Below are 26010 nucleotides of genomic sequence, written 5' to 3'. Positions count from 1 at the left end.
TCTTAGACTTTAGGAGTGTTTATTCTGTTGACCCAATACTTCAAAGTACACCCAGGTCTTATGTTACTAACTTCAGCAATAATAATTCAATTTCATTCAGCATTCATTAAGGCTTCTATCTGTGATCTCTAATACTTATAGGTATTTTATGTCAGATTTAGTTTCCTTTGTTTTAGAAAGAAAATCAAAGGGCAACATTGTCTTTTGTCTGTGTTCAGTATGTATTGCTCTGTTAATGATAAAACTATACAATCAGTCAGCAAATATTGTTGGTTAGCTAAAGGTGTTTCAAGATAGCATTTTTGGAGGATTAAAAAATGTGTGTGCATTATGACTGGAGAGTAATGAGACAGATTTCTATTTGCTTAATAAAACATTCCAAGTTGAGACTTTCCATTAAGTGGGTGGTGGCTTAGGAATCTTTCTTCAGCAGTAGTGCAGGACGAATAGACATGGGGAAGGATGAGAGGCTGTGCTGCATGATAAAATGTGGCAATAGCAATAGTTATCCCTTTGTAAAATGATAGATCCTTTTGCTATAGTTTGTAATTAATTTTTTAAAAGTCACACTAATGGGGTGACTGGGTGGCTCAGTCGGTTAAGTATTTGACTCTTGATTTTGGCTCAGGTCATGATTTCAGGGTCATGAAATCAAGCCCCACATTGGGCTCTGCACTCAGCTGGGACTCTGCTTGAAATTCTCTCCCTCTCCCTCTGCCTTTCACTCTCACCCACTCACCCCCTCTCTCTTTCTCAAAATAAATAAATCCTTAAAAAAAAGTCATATTAGTGTTCAATAAGATATTTATTTATTGGGAAAAGATGACATATCAACAGTTGTGACACAAATGATGATATGTGTTTATAGAAATAATTCATATAAAGACTTTCTCAGATGTTGATGGACTACCTAAAAAAAGACTGCCATTGGCAAACCCAACTCTAGACAAAAGTTTTAAGTGGGTAAAGATCAGCCCCAAGAAATCTTAATTCTTTCTTTGGTACTTCATTCTATCTTGTAGTGCCAGATCCTCCTTGATGCCACATAAGTAGCCATTTCTGCACTCTTCCTAGGCACTGCTCCAAATTTAAAATGTTCTCTTGATCTTGTGATGAGAGCCAAGTAAAATTAGTTTTAGCTAAGGTGTTAATTGTTGATGAATCTGAGTGCCTTGCCAGCCAACTCTAACAATAAATGAGGGCTCTGGTTTCCTTAACCATCTCCATTGCTGTAAGAAAACAACTACTTGGGGACTGTAGTGGTTTGAGTACCTCTCCAAAATTCATGTCTACCAGGAATCTCAGACTGGGACCTTCTTTGGAAATAGGGTATGTGTTTGTTTGCTAGGGTTGCCATAACAAATTCCACAGCCTGGTGGCTTAAACAACAGAAATACATTTCCTCACAGGTCTCCAAGGGCAAGATCAAGGTGTCAGCAGATTTGGTTCCTCCTGAAGCCTTTCTCCTTGGGTTGTAGACAGCCAACTTCTTGCTTTGTCCTCACGTGGCCTTTTTTTCTGGGTGTGCATGTCACTGATGTCTCTTTGGTGTGTCCAAATTTCCTCTGCTTATAAGGGAAGTTGGGTTGGATGAGGGCCCACCCATATGACCTCATTTAACCTTAATCACTTCTTTAAAGTCTCTATCTCCAAGCACAGTCACATCCTGAGACACTGGAGGTTAGGGCTTCAACATGAATTTTGGGGGAACAAAATTCACCTCATCACAGGGCCTTTGCAGATGTAAGTAATTTAGGGTTTTGAGATTAAATCATCCTGGATTAGAGTGGGCCCTAAATCCAATGACTGGTGTCCTTCTAAGAAGAAGAGAGAACATACAAAACACAGGGAAGAAGGCGTATGAGACTGAAGGCAGATTTTGGAGTCATGCTACTATAGGAGCCCCCAGAGGCTGGAAGAGAAAAGGACAGATTTTTCCCTTGTGCCTTCAGAGGGAGTATGGCCATCCAGACACCTTGATTTCAGACTTCTAGCCTACAAAACTTTGAGAGAATAAATTTCTGTTGTTTAAAGCAACCCATTTTGCAGTAATTTGTTATGTAGGGACCCTAATGACACTTCTTTAGCCACTAATTATCACAGTGCTTTCCTGTGGACAATTAATATATAAAGAGTTCAGCATTAACTCTTGAGGAGAAAGTTTATCTGTAGGTGTTTAAAAACAAAAACAAAAATAAAAACAACTCTGTTTAGCCTCAGATTTCAATTTTCATAATCTACTCAAATATTTTTACATTTAAAGAACAATTTGTTACATTTGCATATTCTCCTCTAAAATGGAACGCTTTAGGTTTTTTTATAGTTTACTCATCTTTATATGTATAAAATACCCATAGATAATTTTTCTCCTCAAATGGCTGAATTTGCACTTTACATTTCAAAGAAAGAGGAGGAGGAGGAAAGAGGAGGAGGAGGGAAGAGGAGGGAGGGGAGGAGGAGAAGGAGAAATAACAAGCGTAAAAAATGGTTTGGAAACATCAATCAAGTCAACGTGCCCAGAATAATTCCTTCTTTTTCAAACTAGTTTTAAAATAAAGTGGCAGTGGCTCAAAATGGCAACTGCCAAAATGTTCAAACCTTATTAAATGTAAAAACAACACTATGATAAGAGAACTTTCCTGTGTTTTTAAGACCAGACTTTGAAGTGAACTTTGGGTAATAACTCTTCCTATGGGAACAGTTTGTGAAACGGTGCTTTTGCAATTGCTGGATTGGTATTTCCTCATAACATAACTTAAAATGTACATTTATTTTTAATATCTAAGAGCCAGTGTTTTGGGAGAATAATTTGTAAAATTTACTGAGTCTATGTACACATAATCACAAGAGAGGGTTAACCTATTTACTTCCTAATAATCTGCTTACACACTACACTGTAAGGAATTCATGATTTGGGGCATAGTCGCTGAATGTGTGAAAAGCTAACCATGTTACACATATAGAAATGAATTCAACTCTCTGCTATTGGAATTATGAGAAGGTAGATGCAGAAAAGTAGCAAACCATATAGATCCATTACTTTTGTGAGCAATTAATCTTGTTGACATACTTAATATGAGCTTACATAAAAATGCCTGGAAAGCATGCTGTTGAATCCAGTTGTTCATTAATATTGATCATATACTGTCCCCATTGTGTTAAGAGCTACTTAAAGATTACCTATAAAAGTATTAGAGCATTATTGATTTTAAAACTTCCTGAAGCCTCTTGTATCTTAAAAGTCCACTTATGCTTTTATTGTTAAAAGTGATATGATATTACCTAGTGCTATTGTCTTATCAGATGATTTGGACTTTTAGGAATACTAATCAGAACGGAATCTTGTAATCACCATTCTGTACCTGTTACACAAAAGGAAGCAAACTTTTTAAAACAGACTTTTAAAGTGGAAAAGAATTAAGATCACCTTTGTTTATCTTATTTTTGTTTTTACAAGCTCTAAGTTGTTGAATAAGTCTCATTTGTTTTCAGATTTTGCTCTGCTATAAAATTGTTTTCAAAGCTGTGTATAAGACACACACGACTTATACACAGCTTTGAAAACAATTTTATAGCAGAGCAAAATCTGAAAACAAATGAGATATAGAATATATACATATACATATATGTGTGTGTGTGTGTGTGTGTATTTACATGTTACAGAAAAGGCCTAAATATACTAAAGTTTTGGCAGTAAAAGTGAAGAATGTAGCCATATTACAAGCATTTGTTAATATGATTTCACTAAGGAAACCTAGAATTAAGTTTCCAGAAACCATCAAACCATTATATAAACTATATAAATATAATTTATATGTATATATATATATATATATAGAGAGAGAGAGAGACTATGGACTCTGAGAAACAACCTGAGGGTTCTAGAGGGGAGGGGGGTGGGGGATGGATTAGCCTGGTGATGGGTATTAAAGAGGGCATGTACTGAATGGAGCACTGTGTGTTATATGCAAACAACGAATCATGGAACGCTACATCGAAAACTAATGATGTAATGTATGGTGATTAACATAACATAATAAAAAAATAAATGTATATAGTTATAAATATATATAGTTACAAATCTATATATTTGTACAAATATATACAATATATATATTTATAAATACTGAGCATATTATATTTTCAGTAAAGGATAACCATTAAAATTACTTTTAAAAAGTGAGGTGCATAAACTGGATGACTAAATATTTTCTTGTGTTGTGAGCTTACTCTTCCAGCTGCTGATAATTTTAATTCCCTTGAAAGTATTTATCCAAATTACTAGTAGAGTGTTCAGCACATAATAGTTTCCTAATGAATAATGTTATTTAACCTGAAATTAGAACAACCACAAAACTCCCAAACTGCTCTATGTTGATCAAGGTCAGGGCCCCTGTTTTTCTTACCTTCATAGTACAAGCAACAATATACACTGTAGATGATGGTTTTTCTTTATCAGTGTGCCAACACCTTAAATGATACTTATTTTCAGTATCAAAATAGATGAGATTATTGGATGGGGGAAAACACAAAAACAGAAAGGAGTTTCCTGAGATCTCTAATTCTCATATGTTTAGCCCAATTACCACTTGGAGAAAGAAATCTGGAAACTGTTGATAAATATTTTAATTGTCACTATTTAATATCCAACTACAAAACTTTTTGGCTTCCATGTGAGTTGAGACCTGGGGCTACATTTATTTTATTATCTTTATGTACTAATTTATATATTCTAATTATTTCATCTTGCTAATGCTTTAAGTGAATGTCTTTATTTACACAGGAATTGGTAAATTAGGAGACCAAAACACTGTTGATGAGATTATACAATGTTATGTTTTTCTTGATTCCACATTTGCCAAAAATTAAGATACACGTAATTGTTACGCAAAAGTTTACATTCTAATGATCTTTTATTTACTATTGTAATACTTTACAGATACAATATTCTTGAAGCTTAAGCCCTATTAGAGACAAAAAATATTGGAACCCAATTACAAATTTAAGGAACTTGAATCTTGAAAGGTGTAGAAAAGTTATAGAAAGTATGCTAACTAATTACCAAATGAAAAACCAAAGATATTGATATCTTATAAACCTCAATATGAATAGGGTTTGGGCAAAAGATGAAATGGTCATCACTCACTTTGCCATACCCTTGTTTATTCAGAATGTATCAAGCACCTACTATGTGCAGACTGTGACTCCTCCCACAGAGAATTTGTGGTTTACTGGGGAAAAGGGAGATGTAACCACTCATTTCAACACTCTATCACGAGTACTCCAAAAGAGTATGTACGAGGCGTACAATGAGTTTCATAGTATGATCATTAGGAACAAACAAACAAAACGTCTATGTCGGGCATGGTCACTTTCTTTCTTATCCTCACAGAACAAGCAAGAGTATATACATACAAAATATGTGATTACAAAATAATATTGGGAAGATATTCATGTTTGACAGTTGATTTCAAACATAGCTGAAATGGAGCACTGTTAGTATAGTAGAGCCTATCTCTATCTATATTCATAATATCTAAGACACCCTAACCCATTTGCTGAAAACACTCTGAAATATTTCCATTTAGGAATGCTTTGGAGTCCTGCATTATTTATACGAACATGCTTAGTGAATTCATGTTGATCCTGTCATCTGTCAAGATTAACATATTAATGTACAGATCTTCAATATGGCAGGGAGTGTGGCTTAATGGAAAGTACAGAGATGTATAGTCAGGTGGAGTGTGTTAAAATCTTGCCTTTTCCAGTTAGGCATGTTACTTACCCTCTGTGAGTAAGCCTGTTTTCTTGCCTCTAAAAAAAACAAAGATATATTCTTTGAAGAATACTATGTATACTTCATGTTGCTTAGCATTTAAAGCACTCTAGAAAGGTTAAATCCTTGAGCCATTTGCTTTACCTCATCCTTACCCTTTAAATGAAAATCATAGAATTTCTCAGAATAGGAAAAATAACCACAATCATGACCTCTGTTAGCAGGTCATCTTTTTCTGAAACTCAGATGTCAGCTGAGGTCATGATGTTCTTTGGGTTGTAAATAAAATCAGCTCTAGTGCTCTATCTCGTTTCTTTTGGGAATCCCAGAGGCTGCACCAAGACTGCTGGACAGGCTTCACCTATGCCCTCAGGAAATATCCAGAGTGTCTTGGACTTTAAATACCCCTGTCAGTTCTGTCTTCAGATTTCTGTATCCACTGGATTCTTGAATCCCTTGGGCTTCATGTGCTGTAGTGCTTCTTCCTTTCTGCCAGTATGAGCCAGACGAATGGCATAGCCCTTTCCCCTTGATTTCCCCAAACACCACACACAGGTCTGTGTGTCTAGCAGACTTGAGTGTAGATCTGGGTGCTCCAACAGAGACAGTTCACATAGCAGCTGTGCTAACGACTTTTAGATACCATGAATGTACAGAGATGTACATTCTGAATTTTAGATACCATGGTTTCTTGCTAGCTACTTTTCTTCACCTATTACGGCTTCCCAACATATTGCTTGACCCCTTTCTGTCCTTCAAGTCCACTTCCAGCTCTGTTTTTGGGGTCTCCTCTTCTGGGTGTTCTCCATCCGTTCCTAAGTTCTCCCCTTTATTATGCAGAGCCACTAGTTCATCCTCAACTTCAAGTCAAGTTCTACTTTTCCTAAGGTGTTGTGGGCTTGAGTAAATGGAGTCTTCTATTCCAGGCTCATATTCACCTTTTGTTCTTCAAAGTGACATTCATAGACCACCTTCCTTGGAATGGTGGCTTTAACTGCTTCTAAGAACTGGCAGAGGTCTTACTGTTTCAGTCTTTTTTGTTGTTGTTGTTTTAAATCCCTCCCTCACCCAGCTTTATAAGAGGAAGAGAGCATAGAAAAGGTTTATTTCCTCTCTGATATAAATTAAATCACTCTCTTAAGGGGAAAAGAATAACTTAATCAATTTTGGTTTTAATAACTTTTTTCCTCCTAGATACAAATCCTTAAACCCACCTTTTCTTACATTAGGTTTTTTTGTTTGTTTGTTTTTGTTTGTTTGTTTGTTTGTTTTTTAGTTTGAGAAATCACTGAATTCTTATTAGGCTTTGTTTCCTTATCTGCAAAATTGAGAGATTGGATTAGGTGATCTCTAAGGCTTCTTATTTCTTTAAAATTGCATAATTCTCAAAAAGAAAAAAAATTGCATAATTCTTTCAGTGTAATTACTTACATGTATTTTTTTCTCTAGCAGTTATATACATGGCTGTCACTTATCAGTTACTAAAAAACCTGTCATGGTTTTTCTTATTTTGAAGTGAACTGATGAATCAAAACTCTAATATCATTTTTATTTCATTCTCCCTTCCCCAACTTTTCAGTCTCTAAAAAATGTAGGTTTTGGAATCACAGACTGTTAATTTGAGTCCTAAATGCATCACTCGTAGATGTTCATTTGAGAAACATTATCTAAGATTTTTGCCTTTCCTTTTTTTTTTTTTAATGTAAAAGCTAATGGTAATGACAATGACCTCATGGAGTTGTAAGAAATAAATTAGATTATTTATGTGAAAAGAATTTGTAGATTGTAAGGCACCATCAAATGTGCATTAATTTGGAGGAGGGAAGAAATAGAAACTGAGAAAGAAGAGGATAGATAAGTTCTGTGGCATGCTTTGCATCTTTTAGTAATGGAAGAAACCTGATTCAAATTGCCACAAAAGTGATCATTGGTGTTGAACCTTCTTCCTGTCTTAAACATTGATAGTGTACCACCTTTAGGGCAGGTGTTGGTTAGTTTAACTTACATATAGTGCACAGCACAAAGCTGCTGCGTATTGTTTTTAATTGATATGAAGGTATCTGGAGAATACACAGATACACTAATTTCTTTTCACTGTTTGAAAGTTAAGCCCTATCGACAAGGTCCAGACACTATAGGGTTGCCACATTGTTTTCTATTTCATGCATATTCTTATTAGATTCTACTGCTGTTGAATTTCATGAAATTTTAAACTAGAAGAAACTGAGTTTCAAAAACAGTTGCTGGAGAAAGGAATCAAATTTCAAAGTCTTGGCTCAGTGCAAGACAATGTTGCCCAACCCCTAAGTGCTTCCTGTCATTGACACTCTATTGCACTGCTCAAAGTGATGATGGTCAATTGCCTTTCTCTCCATAAGCCTTTAAATGGCTTTGACTAATACTTGAGGAGCCATTTACCATTGTACTCTTCCAACAGCCTTGCCTGGTGGAGCTCTCACCCAGTTGCTTTAAGTTGTTACTATTCTTGTGCCCAGCCCTATCGCTACCCCCCCCCCCCAACTCTCTGCTAAAACTACTTGTTCCTTTTCTTGACTAATCTTCCTCCAGGACTCAGGCACTCACCTTTTCATACATAGTGGACAGTTTAATTACCCTTCTTTCTTTTCTAATATGCACATCCTAACTTTCTCTTCAGTGGCTTTTCTTTCACTCATAAAGATGTTCTAGTCTCTTCAGTTAAACAAAATTTAAAAAGACAAAATTAGAGAATACTATACATTTTTCCTTGACCTTTCTTCATCTTCCAGGGAGAGCTTTTCCTTCCTTCAACTTCTCTCTTCCCTTCTTCACATTGTCTAGTCTGGATTCTGCCCCGAGTCAATTAGCATCCTCCAAAGAAGCCAACAGTAAGCCAACTGTGAGACTGTAAGAATTAAAGATGTAAAAGATTTACTGGGGAGTGGGGGAGTGGAAGCAAGAGTAGGTAGGATGAACCTTCAGACTGTGACATAAACATGTCACCTCCAAAAAGAGAATAGGAAGGAAGGAAGATGGCATAGAAAGAGCCTTGCACTGCCATGCCATTTGCGAAAATCTCAGCCATACCAAAGGGGCACCCCAGAGTAAAAAATGTGCACTAGAGGAGTCCTGAGTTAGGCAGGACTGTCCCAGGTCTATACCCTCATAGTGCTAACAGCTGGTTTTCTCCAAGGGAGATCAGACACCACACTTCTACTGGCTGTCACAGGTACTTCATGCTGGTGAAGTTACTTTCTCAAAGCTTAAAAATGACTATGAGCTGGGGGTGCCAGGATGGTTCAGTTGGTTAAGCTGCCAACTCTTAATTTCAGCTCAGGTCATGATCTCAGTTTCCTGGAATCAAGCCCTGTGTCAGGCTCTGCCCTTTGCGGGGAGTCAGCTTGAGACTTTCTCTCCCTTTCCCTTTGCCCCTGTTTTTCCCCATATTTGTAACTTGATGAGCTACTTCTTATAGACTGGGAAAAAACTGTGGTTCACAAAAGTATGCCCCACTACAAATCCATAAATAGTCAATAAAACTATTGCAACCAAATATCCACTTCCCTTGGACTATGTAGTTACAGTCATTTGCAAGTTTATGCTATTTTTACCAACAGGTTTATAAAAGCTCTTCAGTGTTCATAACTCCAGAAATTGCCATTCAGTATTACTTTTGAAACATGCAGAAGATATTTCACAATTTGGAGAACTTAATACCAATATTTTACTCTGTGCTAATATTTCTTTTTGACTGCTTAATATGCATCAGACACTGTTTGGGTGTTTTAAATATACCAATTCTTTTCATCTGTATTATCGCCCTTTGAGATAGATTCTTCTAATACTGACATTTAACCGAAGGTGAGATTGAGGCACAGAGAAGTGAAATAAATCTTCCAAGACCACATGGCTAGAAAGCCAGGAAGCCAGTCTTCAGTCCCAGGCTGTTAGTCTCAGAGCCCCACACAACTACTCCATTTCCTATACCACTAATATCCAGGACACTTTTCTCTATAAAATTGTTAATTGCTAAAGGTTGGCCCAGTATCTCCTTTCAAGCATACACATCATGCAACAATTCTTCTTCTGTCTTTCAGGTCCCTGCATTCCTAATCCATGCCATAATGGAGGAACCTGTGAAATAAGTGAAGCATACCGAGGGGACACATTCATAGGTTACATCTGTAGATGTCCTCGAGGATTTAATGGGATTCACTGTCAGCACAGTAAGTCATCCACAATCATTGTGCTTTTATTAGTATTGATTGCAAAGTATACAAGTCATTATCATTCTTGTTGGTAGTAGACTGATAGAAGCTTCCCACAGCAAAGAACCCTGAGAGTTGGCTAATGCTGCTTCTCTCCCTCTGAATACACCACATCTCCCACTGAGGGACTGGACTATGTCTCAATCCTCCCAGTGGTGTATGGGGCTAGTATTTTTGTGTTGACTCTTTTTCATTATTCTCCAGCTATACTTGCAAAATCTTGCCTTTTATTTTAAATTGCTATATGCCTCTTTCTTTCATATTTGTCCTGCAGCTATACTCTTAAAGTTTCCCAGACATTATTCTGATTAGGTTCAGAGATATAAAAGAAAAGAAAACTGCCCACCTGGCTCTATCCATAAGCCAGTTCCCTCCTTCTTACATGTTGGCATTTTTAGTGTGAAAATCTTTGAAAGTTCAACAACTATGTTATCTGGGCTTCTCTCTCTTATCCCAGGTTTTATTTATCCTGGGAAGTTAAACAAAATAGGTCTGCTTGTGATGCTGCCTTCTTAGAAGTATGGCTCAACATAAATGCCAAGTGAGTGTTGGGGGCCCTTAACTGCTGAAGAGGGTGGAGCAGGGAGGCCACCATGAACAGTATGCTGTCAGGGCAGGCCCTTATGGAGGCTGTCACATGGTAGCTGAGTCTTGAAGGAGGGAGAGGATTTTAATCAGAAGGAGGGGAACAGGGGCGCCTGGGTGGCTCAGTCATTAAGTGTCTGCCTTCAGCTCAGGTCATGATTCCGGGGTCCTGGGATTGAGCCCCACATCAGGCTCCCTGCTCCGGGGGAAGCCTGCTTCTCCCTCTCCCACTCCCCCTGCTTGTGTTCCCTCTCTCACTGTCTCTCTCTCTGTCAAATAAATAAATAAAATCTTAAAAGAAAAAAAGGAGGGGAACAGAGGAATGGCACATGGTAGGAAGAGTGAGGAATGAATATATGAGTTCTAAATACTGGAGTGATGGTTAAGACCAAAGTTGGATGTGTCAGCCAGAGCCAGATTTCCAACCGCCAGCAAAAAACATAGAGTACCTCCTGGCTCTGAGACGATGGGGACATAATGTACTTTTAATGTATTTTTCTGGAGCCTTCTGTAACTGGGAATTTGTAAAATTTCTGTAGAAGCCTGTTATAATGGCATTTGTGCTCCTTAAAACAGGCACCTAAACTGCTTGTAATTATCTCTAAGAGCTCAGATCGCCCACAAGGAACTAAGCGGCTACTGATTTTTCTGACTGGGGCCTGAGTTGCCAAGGCTGATTCTCCCTCATTGTGGCATCATTGCTCAGCTTTCACACACAAACACCTCAGAACATCCCCAAGCAGATAGACATGGGAGCCCAAAATCTTGGCTGCCTTGATATTCACTTAATCCCATGAAGAGAATATTTCTGTCCTTACGTATTTACAAATCTTTGTGATATGGTGTCAGATCGGTGCTCAGAGGAAGAGATTCTGGCCACCCAGTTGAGTACCTTAATTCAGAGCCACTTGCATCCAATACACACATGCACTTACAGAGGAATCCCCCCCTTGAGATGAGAACAGAATTTTCATAGTGGGATGCTGTCCAAAGTTCTGAGGCAGGAATTTCTCCCAAGGTCAGATCTTCCTAACTTTTTCTTTCCTAAACTGCAGGGCTCTAGGAGGGAGAGGGTAAGAGTATACAAAGATTCAAACTGTTAGAAATCCTTAGAAGGACAGTATTTAAAAGGCATGTATAGACCCTAATGTCACTTAAATATTTCATATTGATTAATTCTCTAACCCTAATCTACTGCTGATGTCAGTGTGGAGTTGGGGCTAGTCCTTAAACTAGAGGTCGAGAAACTCCAAATCTGAGTTCCAACTAATAATATCCGTACAATGGTACAACATTATTTTCACATCTCTGGGCCTTGTTTTCTTCATATTGTGAAGAAACATTTAGTTTCCATTATCTTTAATAGTTTAGAAGTCCCACTGAAGACATCTAGTCATCATTTGATTATCCCGGTATAAGGGAGGTTGCTCTGGACAGGGTCCTGGGGAGGTGTCCACCTGCCTCTGACTCCCACATGTGGTTAGCTATGAATTCTTTCAAGAGAACCATCAGGTTTGGAGAAATAGAACAAACCATTCTTGGCCCTGCTCCCATGGTGGAACATCCAAGTCTTTTCTCTCATACCTTATACCATATTCAAATGAGCTCATTAATTCACATAATTTTGTTGAATTTCAAAGCTTATTTTGAAACATAAAAAAATTCTCTCCCTTACTGCATCTGGTTCCCCACAAGACCATAAACCCATGTTAGGAATTGCCCTGGGAAGCCTGAGGCTGAGAGATTCAGTTCAGAGCTGGGATTTGTGGTCTCAACAAACTAGACCCTATTCTCTGAAGTGCATGGTTATCAGAAAGAACAGAGAATGGAAGGAAAAGGACTGGATTTGGAATCAGAGACCTAGATTTAGACCTGACCTTTACAGTTATTGGTTAAATGACCTTGAGCCAGTTGTTTGACATTTCTGCGATTGAAGACATACAAATCGAGAAATTGAACTAGAGATAGATGGTCTTTGGTTCATACGAGCCAGGAGAGTATTATGGCTAAATGGTTAGCTTGCTCACTGTACAAAGGTTATCAAGCCATTCTCTTTATGATGAAATTGAAAAGGATTATATATTGGGAAAGCAGATTTAGAAGTTCTTGGAGCCCTGAGAGATTTTTTTAGGTAGGAAAAACAAAAAAGCCTCTCTCTCTTTTTAAACAGCTCTTTAATCCTTTGTAAGAACTGCTAGGTATTTGGGTTAATTTTTCACAATGGTAATAGTTTTATGGCCCAAATATGCTCTAGAACCTTGCTGCTCAAAGTGTGAGGTCATACATTAGCCTTGCCTGGAAGCTTGTTAGATATGTAGATTATCAGGACCACCTCACACCAGCTAAATCAGAATCAGTTTTTTTTTTTTTTTTTCAAAATGATCCCCAATAGACTCCCACACACATATTGAAGTTTGAGAAATACTGCACAAGGCTTTCAGTAGCTGAAAGTAATCAGCTTTCAGTTACATAATATATTATAGGCAAATTATTTATTACGGTTTTTGCAAATCAAAACTATATTGAAAATCAATGAAAATGAGAAATGTACCAATATAATATGAACATTTCATTTGGAAAAAGGATTGAAAAAAATTCTTCAGGCACCCATATATGGGGGAGGTATTAATTTAGTTCTGTATGGCAGAATGTGAATTAAATATCTTTTGGAATATAGCTAAATAAAGAATTTTAAGTTTTATGATACAGGAATGATAAATACATAATTAATAGATTTACTTTAATAACTATTTTGTCAATATGTTACAAATTAGAAAAAAATGTTTCCAGTGCCAGCATTAATATTATCTACACATGGTTTTTTTTAATTAATAGATTTTAGTTTTTAGAATAGTTTTAGGTTTACAGAGAAATTAAGCAGGGAGTTCGCATTTATCCCTCCACCTGCCTGCATAGTTTCCCCCATTATTAACATTCACATTAATATGGTATATTTGTTATAAATGATAAAATGATATTGATACATTATTTTTATCTAAAGTCCATAGTTTATATTAAGGTTCACTTTTTGTATTATACAACCCTATGGATTTTGAAAAATACATAATATCATGTATCTACCATAGCCTCATAAATGGTTTCACTGACCTGAAAATCTTCTGTGCTCTGCCTAGTCATCCCTTCTTCCCTTGCCAAAGCCCTGGCAACCACTGATTTTTTTTTTTATTAACTCTACAGTTTTGCCTTTCCCAGAATGTCATGTAGTTGGAATCCTACAGTGCATGTGGCTAGAATAATATAGTATGGAGCCCTTTCAGACTAACTTATTTCACTTAGCAATATATATTTAAGGTTCCTCCATGTCATTTTATGTCTTGATAGCTTTAAAAAAAACCACTGAATAATATTCCAATTTATGGATGTATCACAGTTTGCTTATTCATTCACCTATTGAAGAACACCTTGGTTGTTTCCAATTTTTTGGCAGTTATGAATAACACTGCTATAAACATTTATGTACAGGTTTTTCTTTTGTCTTGTGTGACGTAGTTTTCAACTCACTTGAGTAAATACCTAAAAGTGCAATTGCTTGATCATTTGGTAAGAGGACACCTGAGAGTAAGAAACTTCAAACTGCCTTCCACAGTGGTTGTACCATTTTGCACACTTGCATACCATCCAGCAATGGATGAGAGTTCCAGTTGTTCCATATCCTTACCAGCATTTGTTACTGTAAGGGTTTGGGATTTTAGCCATTACATGTGCATTTTTGATCATGAAAGTAGCAGGGGTTGTAATTTTATAAAACTAATAATGATTCACATTATTTTTATATGGAATTACCAAATTATACATGTTCTTAAAATACCATTAGAATAATGTGAAACACACACAGGTACATATATGTATATGTATGTATATATATGCATGTGTGTGTGTGTGTGTGTAAATTATAAGATGTAAATTATAGGATGAATTGAGCACCAAAATTGTCTAAAGGTTAGACTTTTGAAAGGCATTTTTATGTACGCAGTTTTCTTCTGGGAGCTGCATTTTGGGCTGGCTAGAAGTAATCATATTTCATTTGTTGCCTAGAAACAAATTTAATGCCTTAGGGAAAGACAATTTCTTCATTCCCAGAACTCTTTGTCCATGTTACTTCTCAAAGCATTCTGAGCATTATTCCCTATGTATGCGCAGCTCCCAGCCTTCAATTCCTGCTAAGCACAAATTTTCTTGGTTCCTCTTCTTCAAGGAAGGAGAGCTCATCTAGGTACCCATCAAGCCCTGAAACAAAAAGGATTGGTTTAAAGAAGTAGCCCAGGGGCGCCTGGGTGGCTCAGTCAGTTAAGTGTCCATCTGCCTTTGGCTCAGATCCTGGGATGGAGCCCCAGTTGGGCTCTCTGCTCAGCAGGGAGTCTGCTTCTCCCTCTCCCTCTGCCCCTGCTCCTGCTCTCTCTCACATTCTCTCTCTAACAAATAAATAAAATATTTTAAAAAATTTAAAGAAGTAGCCCACATTATCTGATTCACTGAAGACAATATGCTTTCTAGTCCCTTCACCCACTGAAGAAGTTGGCCAGAAAAATATAGAATCTAAAACTTTCCTCTTTATATGTTATGCTAACTATTATAAACCAATGTGTTCTTAATTTTATTCTATTGATTAATGGATTCATATGTTCAACAGTATTTATTTTTATTTTTTTTGTCTCACATCAGATATTTATTATGACTTTATGAGTACTTTTAATTCTAACCTACCAGTAAACAACACTTATCAGTAATACTGACAATAAATGATACCCATCTTGAAAGCAGGCATTCATTTGTATCACAGACCTTGGCACTGAATTCAGCAAGGAAATCAAAATGCTTTGTAAGATGTGTGGCAAAAGATTGATTCAATGACTAAAAAATGAAAGCACTTGAATTCCACATGATCAAGATTAAAAAGGAAGTTGTATTCTGGGCGAAAAAGATATGATTCCAGGCTGATGGAGCATGGGTCTGTGAGTCATTTTGCTTTTGTAGCTTAAATATTTCACTTTTCTCAGAGTTAGCCAATGATATTTGCCATTTCGAGGATCATTGTTAATTGGCTTAATAACATATTTGTCAATTACATGTTTTCTCTGGTAAGTGATGCTTAGTAAACATACAGACTTTGGTTTCACCTCGCTCTGTCGAATCAAAATCTTTGGTCAGTACCCTGGATATAGTTGAAAGTGTTCATATGGTCCGTAGGTGTACCACGCTAAAGACAACTGGCTTAAAAAATGGCCTTTACTCTCCAAATTTTACTGGAGGAAGCCATGCCGTTAGGGAAGAATTCTGGATTATGCTGGGGTTTTTGATGCAGCTGTCTCTAGATCAATTGATGAAGGGTCAGTTAGCGCTTAATGGTTCTGTGCTTCAACTCCCTTATCCAATAATTCAATTCAACTTAACAAACACTGAGAACTTCACAATATGTTATATGCTGGAAATAACACGTCTATAAAAACTGGAATTAATAATCTGTTATCCTTCCCTAGACAGGATATTTGTTAGGATCAGATGAGAGGTTTGAGAACATACTTTACATATTTTAAGGTGTTAACTATCCTTACTGGGCTAATATTTTAAAATGTAATGGGGATTCCTAATGGTCTTTAATTTTTCCCTTCCTCTAAAAACATTTTAATTGTAATTTTTTTAAGAAAAAAAATCAGTGGTGGGCCAAGGGGAAGCTCAATTAGTAGCTCTATGCTTTTCTATAAGAATTCCTCTCTTAACATCCTTAATTCTTATAACTAATTATTATTTTTTAAAATTACTCTTTCTGCTTTTGGCTTGATGGCCTCTTTATTTTAGCTTTCCACTAGAGGATCAGTTTGTCTTAATAAAGTATTTACTTGAAAACTGTGTGGAAACTTTACCTGGAGTTATTACTGACACCTGCAAACTATATAACTATACTGGCTAAATAAACACCTCTAATGAGACTTCCAAAATAGACTTGTCTCCAACCCCAAAAGATTTTCTGATTGTGGGCTGAAATTTCAAATTGTCCTATTCACCAGTGACTTTACAGGTCAGTGTTAGCCACCTTAACTCTTTAGCCACAGGTTCTCAAACTTAGTGTGCATCTAGGAGTACAGATAAATATTTAGATTTCTTTTGCTCATATATAGATATTCCAATTTAATACATATAATTGTGGACCCAGGTCTGACTTAATAAGTACCCTAGTGAAAATGATGCAGATGATTCTGGAACACTGATTCTCAACCATGGCTGCACATTAGAATTACTTGGGGACCTATGAAAAATACTGATGCCTGGCTCTCACCCCAGAGACTGTGATTTAATTGGTCTGGGGTATCGTCTAGGCATTAGGAGTTTTAAATCTCCCCAGATGATTCTAACATGCAACCGAGGCTGGGAATCAGTGTTCTAGAACCATACTGTGAGGAATTACTATGCCTTAAAAAAACTAAACAGAGGAATACTTAAAGAGAAACCGAGCTTGGGATACACAAACATAATCCCACATTAAATGTATAATCATGCAACCTTATTGAATTTTGTCATTTCAACCATTTACAGCAAGAACTGATTAAAAGAATCAGACCAGAGAAAGATATTAGCTCACTGTTCTTTAAATATGTTATCCCTTAATCTATCAGAGTTCCAAGGCATTTTAATTTTTGTGTTTTCATCCTTGGCAGGAGCCTTTCAAAGAGCACTGTCTTGGGAGATATATATATAATGGATATTTACACTATTCAAATATGGACACAGTTGTGATTTTTGCAATAAGACACTCACATATTCAAAAACTCAAAATATTTGAAAATTGTTACTTTTAATAACAGTTAAACATTCTTTTTTTTCCTGTTACTTATTAAAAGAAATATGATTGTCAGGAAAACAAACTCTGGACAAAAACACGTTGAACAAATTTTGCCAGAAGGTTATACTCGTGAAAGTGGTGTACTTATACTAATAGACCTGACCTTCTAAAACTGATTGACTCATTATTGTATAAAGGATCTCCAGGAATAGAGGTAGTACCACAAATACAGTTTAAAAAAAATAATTTGTTTGCATGTAATCCAAATTTCCCAAGCTTCCCAGCTTGTGCTCTTAACACTGATTTCCAAATTTCTGTTCTATGAACTACCATCGTCCATCCCAGTGCCCTATGTAAAGCCTCATTCTCCCCTGAAAACTTAACCAAATCCCTGTGAAGAAGCAATTTATTTATTTACACATTTGACACATTTTTTTGGAGCTTACTTACTATTTTGCCAGGTTGCCAACATGTGCTTAGGAAAGAATATAAGCTCTCTGGCTCTGCTGCTGGTCCCATCTTAAAAATACTGCTAAGCAGTAGGCTGCTCTGTCTTCTGCTGGTGGCCATCCAGGCAACTGAAACTGCACATGATCTGAGGCTTTATCAGCCATTTTAACAACATCGGGTTCTACTGTGTTCCCTGGGGCTGGAACGCCATGTGACTTTTTCCAAAGCCTCACACATTCCTTTATACACACAGCTGCTCAGCCTAACTGCTCTTCCATTCAGGGCTCAAACTGACACCTCAGAGGTGCACCTCTCTTACTCTCATCTCAACCATTTTTCCCAGGGAGTCTTTTTGCAGACTCATTTCATTTTAATCAGTTATAAAAGCAATAGCATCTGTGCACATTGGCTCCATAAGGCTCTGAAGTCTACTCAGCCAACAGATATATGTTAACTCCTTGTTCTGTGCCAAGTACTGTTCTGGACATTGCGATACAGTACTGATCCAAAATAACCAAGTCCCTGGTATCATAGGACTTCCATCCTGATGGGGAAATGGGTAATAAAAACTATGATGCATGAATTTACCGTATGGCCCAGCAATCGTCCTCTTGGGCATTTATCCCAGAGAAATTAAAACTTAAGTTCACACAAAAATCTATATGTGGATGTTCTTAGCAGCTTTATTGATAATAGCCAAAAATAGAATCAGCCCAGATGCCCAGGTGAATGGTTAAGCAAACAGTTGTATATACATACCATGGCATACTTACCACTCATCAATGAAAAGGAAGGAACTGTTGATACATCCAATAACTTAGATAAATCTCCTGGAAGTTAAGCTGAGTGAAAGAAAAATGCCAGTCCCAAAACAATACGTACAAGATTATTCTAATTATGTTAACTTTTTGAAATGACAAGATTTTAGAAATAGATTATTAGTTTTCAAGTGTTGGGAAGAGAAGTAGCTGAATGTAGTTATAAGAGGACATGAGGTATTTTCGTGGTGTTCGAACTATTTAGTATATTGACTGGGATAATAGATGAGAAAACCTACATATGTGATAAAATTATATAGAATTACTTACATTTATACAAATGCACAGAAGTAAAACTGGATAAATCTGAATAAGATTGATGTAGTAATGTCAGTATTTTAGTTGTGCTTTTATATTATGGTTTTGCAAAATGTTAACCATTGAGAGGAACTAGGTAAAGTGTACATGGGATTTATTTGTATTATTTTTTTTTACAAATGCATGTGAATCTTTAATTATCTCAACAAAAATCTCAATTAAAAAAGATAATGTATCAGAGGTACAGGTCTGTGATTCAACAGTCTTGCACAATTCACAGCGCTCACCGTAGCACATACCCTCCCCAATGTCTATCACCAGCCACCCCATCCCTCCCACCCCCCACCACTCCAGCAACCCTCAGTTTGTTTCCTGAGATTAATACATTATATGTTAAAAAGAAGAAGAAGAAGAAGAAGAAGATAGCAGGAAGGGAATAATGAAGGGGGGGAAATCGGAGGGGGAGATGAACCATGAGAGACTATGGACTCTGAGAAACAAACTGAGGGTTCTAGAGGGGAGGGGGTGGGGGTTGCATTAGCCTGGTGATGGGTATTAAAGAGGGCATGTACTGAATGGAGCACTGGGTGTTATACACAAACAATGAATCATGGAACACTACCTCAAAAACTAATGATGTAATATATGGTGATTAACATAACATAATAATAAAAAAATTTTTTTAAAGATAATGTAATATTATACAATATCAAGTATTAATATATAAGGATAAAGACAAAGAGCAGAGGTGTTTGAGTGCTATTTTAGGCATGGTCAAGGAAGTTTTCTCCCAGCAACTGACGTTTGAGCAGAGATGGTAAATGAAGTTAGGGGGGCCAGGCAAGACAACAGAGGAAATAGCAAATGCTAGAGTTGTAAGAGGGCTTTGTGCTTGGAGTATGGTGGATAATGAGGAGAGGGGTTGAAAAGAGGCCTGAGTGGTAGTCAAGGGTCAGATCATGTAGGGCCTTATAAGCCATAGAGAGGACTTTTTATTTTGTTGTAGTTGTGGAAGGGCACCTTTGGAGGGTGAAGAGTGAGAGGGAGTCCATGAACTGACTTCTGTTTGGAGAGTGCCTCTGGCTGCTGCTGAAGAACAGGCTGTGTTTGGGGCAAGAGTGCAATACCTGAGACCAGCTGGGAGGTGATGATGACTAGGACTGAGGTGGTAATGAGGACTTGGGAAGAACTGAACAGTGTTTGGATTTGGAAAATAGTTTGGAGTGGATTCCACTAGGATCATAAATATTTGTTTTTTGCTAATGAATTTCAGTAACATTATAACTTTTTTTTTACTTTTGCCATAGACTAGGGCAGTATAATACATTGTTATAATTTTGGGGTACCTGGGTGGCTCAATCAGTTGAGCATCTGACTCTTCGTTTTTGCTCAGGTCATGATCTCCTGGGTCTTGAGATTGAGCCCCACGTGGGGCTCCACATTCAGTGGGGAGTCTGCTGGAGATTCTCTCTCTCCATCTCCCTCTGCCCCTCCCCCCTCAGATAAATAAGTCTTTAAAAAAATATTAATACATTGTTATAATTTCTAGTATGCCTTGTTATTGACATTCGTTTCTAGCTTTTAACAGCATCATTAGCATAGACTCTAAACTTTTAAAGATTAAAAAGATGTGTAATACAAACACATATACATATATAATCAATGCCTTTAATATATAGATGTTACTTAAGATGCGTAAGATTTTTAAAGAACCCATAAAATTGGTTGTCTTTAGATGTATATCGCTTTATCTTTCACATTAGCTAAATCATAACAATAGAATACAGTATATTCAGTATATTTTAAAGAAAACATAATAGAAGTGATATGTAAATCATCACTAATGTAATTACATACTAAAGTACAATAATGATTTTGAAAAAGAGGACATCATTGGGAAACCCGGAAATCACAATTGCATTGAGTGGATATTTACTAACATCAGCCTTTAAAATGTATCTTGATTGATTTTGATCTCACAATTCCTAAATGATTTTGCAATCATGCCATAGCCTATAAGTTTAGAAAAATTAAGGCAATATATGCTTTGAAATAAATTACCCTTGGGTTTTTGGTATGTTTTAATCATTTTATAAGACACATCTTAAACTAGAACATTTCTAAATGTGAATTCTTCCCCTCAGCCATATGATAAAAGTTTTTTAGTGATAAATAAAGGAATTGCTTCTTACTCTTTCTAAATAAAATGAGTATAGTTCATTTAAATAAGGAAGACATGAAGCAGGTTGAGAACTTCACTGTAGAAGAGGCCCAAACTTTGATGCCTTATATGCCATTAACAGGTCATATCAACTTGAGCTAATGATTATGCTAAGCCTTGGTTTCCTCACATGTGAAATGGAAATAACTGGTCCCTTTGCCTACTTTTAGGTCCAGATTGATGATATCCAGGCAATTTAATATATGCGGTGTTACATATATTAGAATTTCTATATATTCATAAACATGATTGGCTTTCAAAATGCTTTTTCTTTAAGTATGGTAAAAAAAAAAAATGGGACTGAAAGCTAAAATAAATACTGATTTTATCTGAGCTAATTTTGTCCCTGAGAGGATGGGAACACTAGATGTCTCAGTTTTTAAAAACAAAGTCTTGTAATCAAGAGTGTATGTCTTCTTCATAGTGGGGGTGAAAGGGAGGGGATAAGGAAGGGGAGAGTGGAGAGAGAGAGGAGAGAATGAAAACATGTTAATACTATTGTTTCAATTGTCTCCTTCCCCATGAAACTCTTTTAGAAGAGTTATCTATACCCCTTGTCTCCTGTATGCTCTGTGATTACTTAACGTAATGTCCAGATTCTGATGACTTCTTACACTTCCACTGTGTCTCTAAGGCACCATTATCTTTTATGACATACTCAAATGAGTGTGCTATCTCTACATTTGTCTCTAGTCTATTTTCAGAACAACAGCCAAGGTGATCCTCTTAAAACACAACTCATATTAGGGAACTTCTGTGTACACCTCCACCCCCCGCCCCTCACTGCATGGTTTCCTAGTTCACTTGGAGTAGAATCCGAAGTTGTATAGCAACCAAGAGATTGATGTGTTTTGCTCCTGGCCATCTCTGACCTTCTCTCCAACCATGTTCTATCATGCTGATCCCACTTTGGTCACACCATTTTCCTTGCTGTCTGAAAATCTGCCAAACGTGCTTCCAAAGTGGGGCCTTTGCTTTTGTGTTCACTTACCAAGCCTCTCTTTCCTAGATATCCATGAAGCTTGCTCCCTTTCTTTTCTTATTAGATCTTTGTACAAGTGGTAATTCTCAGAGTGCTTTCCTCCACCCAGCTTGAATAAAATGTTGTTCTGTAAAACCTTCCTCTACCATCTCTCTAATCTCCATTCCTCTTATTCTCCTTTATTTTTTAGCATTCCTCACCACCTGACATATTATGTATTTATTTTTTATTGTTTTTCCCTCTTCTAAAAAGTAAGCTTCCTAAGAGCAAGGACTTGATTTGTTTACTTTTTCCTCTTTTTCAATGCCTAAAAAGCTCATAGTAGGGCTCAATAAATATTTGTTAGGGACACCTGGGTGGCTCAGTCAGTTAAGCATCTGCTTTTGGCTCAGGTCACGATCCCACGGTCCTGGGATCGAGTCCCACATTGGGCTCCCTGCTCAGCGGGGAGTCTGCTTCTCTCTCTCCCTCTGCCTGCAGCTCCTCATGTTTGTGCTCTCTCTCTCTCTATCTCTGTCTCTCTGACAAATAAATAAATAAAATCTTTAAAAATATATATTTGTTAAATAAATAAGTAACTGAAACTTTAATGTGTCAACCAATCTGCCATTAATACCTGTCTTCCATAATGTTGGGCTCTGTGGAAGACAAAATACCAAGAAGCTTTACAAAACAGTGTATGCCTTCAATAGCTTATGAAGTTAATATGGAGAAAAACACTGCTTCATCTAACAAAAGTCCTGTGGCCAAACAAGTTTGGGAACACTGTACGTTTTTTTCCTCCTTTTGGAGATTGCCAGTGTTTATTAACTTATTGAAAGTTCTGGCAAGCCTGGCAGTATATAAAGAATGATAGATACATAATTGTTAGATGATTTTAACAACTTGTTTAATATTGTTTAACTCAATTACCTGGAAAAGATGGGAGTGGGAGAGTCGGAATAGCATTGAAAGCTCAGAGGGAGAGTCTCATCTTTAGGTGAAGAAGAAAGAATGGATGAAAACGAAGTGAGGTGGAGATATGGGAAGGTGCAGGAGTTACTATCAAATGAATGGTAAACATGGAGGTGGCAAGTCAGGTGAGGTTGAAAATTAATTCAAGGATCCTTTGCATCTTCTCATAGATTCATTTTAATGCATATACACAGAAGGAGTAAAGTCCACCCACACATACTTGTCTATAAGCCTTGACTCAGCACTTAAAATTCTCCCCAGAAATAGTGATTATGTTAGTGTTGCCCTGCTGTGGTAACTTCCTTTGTCTGAAATACGAAGGAGTGATGAGAAGTGCTTTCCATCAAGAATATCTAGAGAGCCATTTGCCACTTTTGTTTCTAGATTCTGTGCCATTATTTGTAGTTGACAGCACACTGTGTTTCTTGGAGTTGCTTTTCTCCATATACATTCTTACCAGCTCAGCCCATTATCTGCTGCTGTTCACCAGTTGTGTATGCTTTCATGCTGCATCTCTTCAGGTTGAGCTGAGGTCCTTTGTGAGCTACATTCTCACAGCCTAGGCAGTGAATCCTCCAAGAGCATTATTGTAGACAGGAGCCAGCTGTACCTAGAGAGGACTACAGCACAAGAGTTACCCTTCTGGGGGAAATGGGTCCTGAGAAACTGTAGTCACACATACAAGGTGAGCACAGTAGAAGGTGGTTATGCCACAGATCAGATGACTCTGAATATGCCCTTCCCGGACAGGTGCCAATTATGTAGTTGCTTTCTTTATAAAACTCTACATCATCTGGTAGATGAAAGGTACATGAGAATAATAAACTGCAAGGATCTTGCATTTGCCTTGCCATGTACACATTAGATTATAAAGTCCTTGAGGGCAGAGGTCGAGCTGCTTGTCTCTTTTGCTAGCCTTTGCATAATAAGAGGCACAGGGCCACCAGTTCCATAAACTGAACCTAAAAACAAAACAAAACGAAACGAAAAAACCCTAGCCCTGACCTAACTTCCCTACTTTATTCCCATGTTTTCTTTTATATACCAAATGCTTTGCCCAACTTAGCCACTTGCTCTTCCTCCTTCATCTTCCTTGATTGCCCATTGTGCTGCCTTTGCTGATGTGCTTTCCCTGCTGGGGAGCCCTTTCCCTTATGGCTCATCTATAATACCAGGCGCAGATCCTCTAGGAACACTTCTACGATTTCCACTCCTTCAAGCAAGAAAACCCCCACTACTTTGTACCTTGATTGACACGTATTTCTCCATTCTGTCTACCTTACTTTGTATTTATTTGTGTATTTCTTATCACCCCATGTAACTTAAAGACAGTTTCCACCTGAGTTATCCTTGATTCCTGATTATGACCCAGAATTGTGCCTTGCATATAACATGTACTCAAAATATAATTGATAAATGAATGACTAGGAGGAGCTCAGCAAACACTTGCGTATTGTTTGACTACCAAAATAGAAACCTAGAGAAAACCATGGTGATCTACAATGGAAACAATTGCAATTGTCTTGTCTCTTGCACTAGACATGTTGGGGTTACTTGCCCTTATTTGGCAGAGTTATGTGCTTATTTTACCAATTTATCCCTTATGTCTTGCAAGGTGCCTGTCACATAGTACGTTTACAATAAATATTTGTTGAGTGAATGACAGGATACCTATTATCGGTGTATTATTTATACATTTTACATAAATTCAGGGAAGTACATGTTTCTTTTTTCTGAGGTACAAAGATGCTCAGTGTTATCAGGTACTGAGAACTATAGAAGCTATATGGTTTCAGATATCTACTTTTATTACCTTTCTTAATATGTAGGGATTTTGTTGCCAGCTGTTTCAACTGCTTCTAGGGAAAATCAGGGCATATGTTAAAAATAAATAATTATTCCAGATTCTTCTTGATTGACTCTGCATATATAATGAGAACAGCAAACACAGTACAACATGTACAACAGTAAAGATAAATCCCTTATGGCCGGCTCCAAAGGTACAAGTTAACCTTTTTAGGGGCTGGGAAATCACTCCAGTCTTCTATGGAGCTGTATATAAACGACTCACCATATTTGAATAGCAGAACCAATGGAGTCCACTAAGAAGTTGGTAAGATATTATTTTGGTGACAATATAGCTAGCATTTTTCAGAATCATTTTCTTTGTCCTCATTTAGGATAAAATTCATTATATATCTGCGAGTCTATACACATGGATTTTAATTTTGGTTATTTTGTTTTTGTTGATGTTGCTATTTTTTGTTTTTTTGTTTTTTGCTAAAACTCACTATGTGCATTTTTCTCTCTATAAAAGATGACGGTGTCCATGTTAATACATTACTGCCAACAGTACCCTAATTATATACTTGGGTTGACTCAGGATGGCTGGTTGTTATCTCTGGTTAATCTTTTAAGTCTGCCTAGATAAGTTCCTGGACTATCAACTGTTGTTTTTTTTTTTTAATTATGAATTCATCTAAGGTATTTGGTATATTTTTTCACTGATAGCCTTATATATCAAAAATTAAACAAATGTGAAATTGCCTTATTTCTTTGGGATAGTTTAACTTGCGAGTAATTGATTCTATTTTTTAATTGATATTTCAAACTCATAGGAAGTATAACTTATTTCAATTTCTCTGAGTATAGTCTTGTATGGGTGTAAATGACATTTTTATCTGAGAACATAGTCTTTTTCTTTCCCTTTCAGAGCAATTGAATTGAAGAAAAATGTTTATTGCCAGCTATCTTTCTGCTGTAGTTTATGACCTGCCATTCTCAAATGGTTCAGAGAACATATTTAAAATGAACCTCCTGGTCACTTTCTGTTTTCCAGAGATTTGGGACATGATTTTGTTTTGTCATTTGAAAGTAGAGTCACTCTTTGAGGTTCAAATTTCTTGCCCAACTTTTCTTT

At 36.9% G+C, this 26010-nt stretch overlaps 1 protein-coding gene across 2 annotated transcripts in view; it reads left to right on the top strand.

The window, feature by feature from the left end:
• The window catches only part of EDIL3 (EGF like repeats and discoidin domains 3), a 399438-nt gene that overhangs the window by 172365 nt on the left and 201063 nt on the right, over positions 1 to 26010 (top strand). For both annotated transcript variants that reach the window (XM_021699551.1, XM_021699541.1), the window contains one exon: positions 9853 to 9981. In XM_021699551.1, coding sequence (XP_021555226.1) covers positions 9853 to 9981 — 129 coding nt within the window. The remainder of the gene's footprint in view (positions 1 to 9852; positions 9982 to 26010) is intronic.

The sequence above is a fragment of the Neomonachus schauinslandi genome, chromosome 7, assembly GCF_002201575.2.
Source record: "Neomonachus schauinslandi chromosome 7, ASM220157v2, whole genome shotgun sequence".
NCBI lineage: Eukaryota > Metazoa > Chordata > Mammalia > Carnivora > Phocidae > Neomonachus > Neomonachus schauinslandi.
This window is presented reverse-complemented; position numbering and strand designations above follow the sequence as displayed.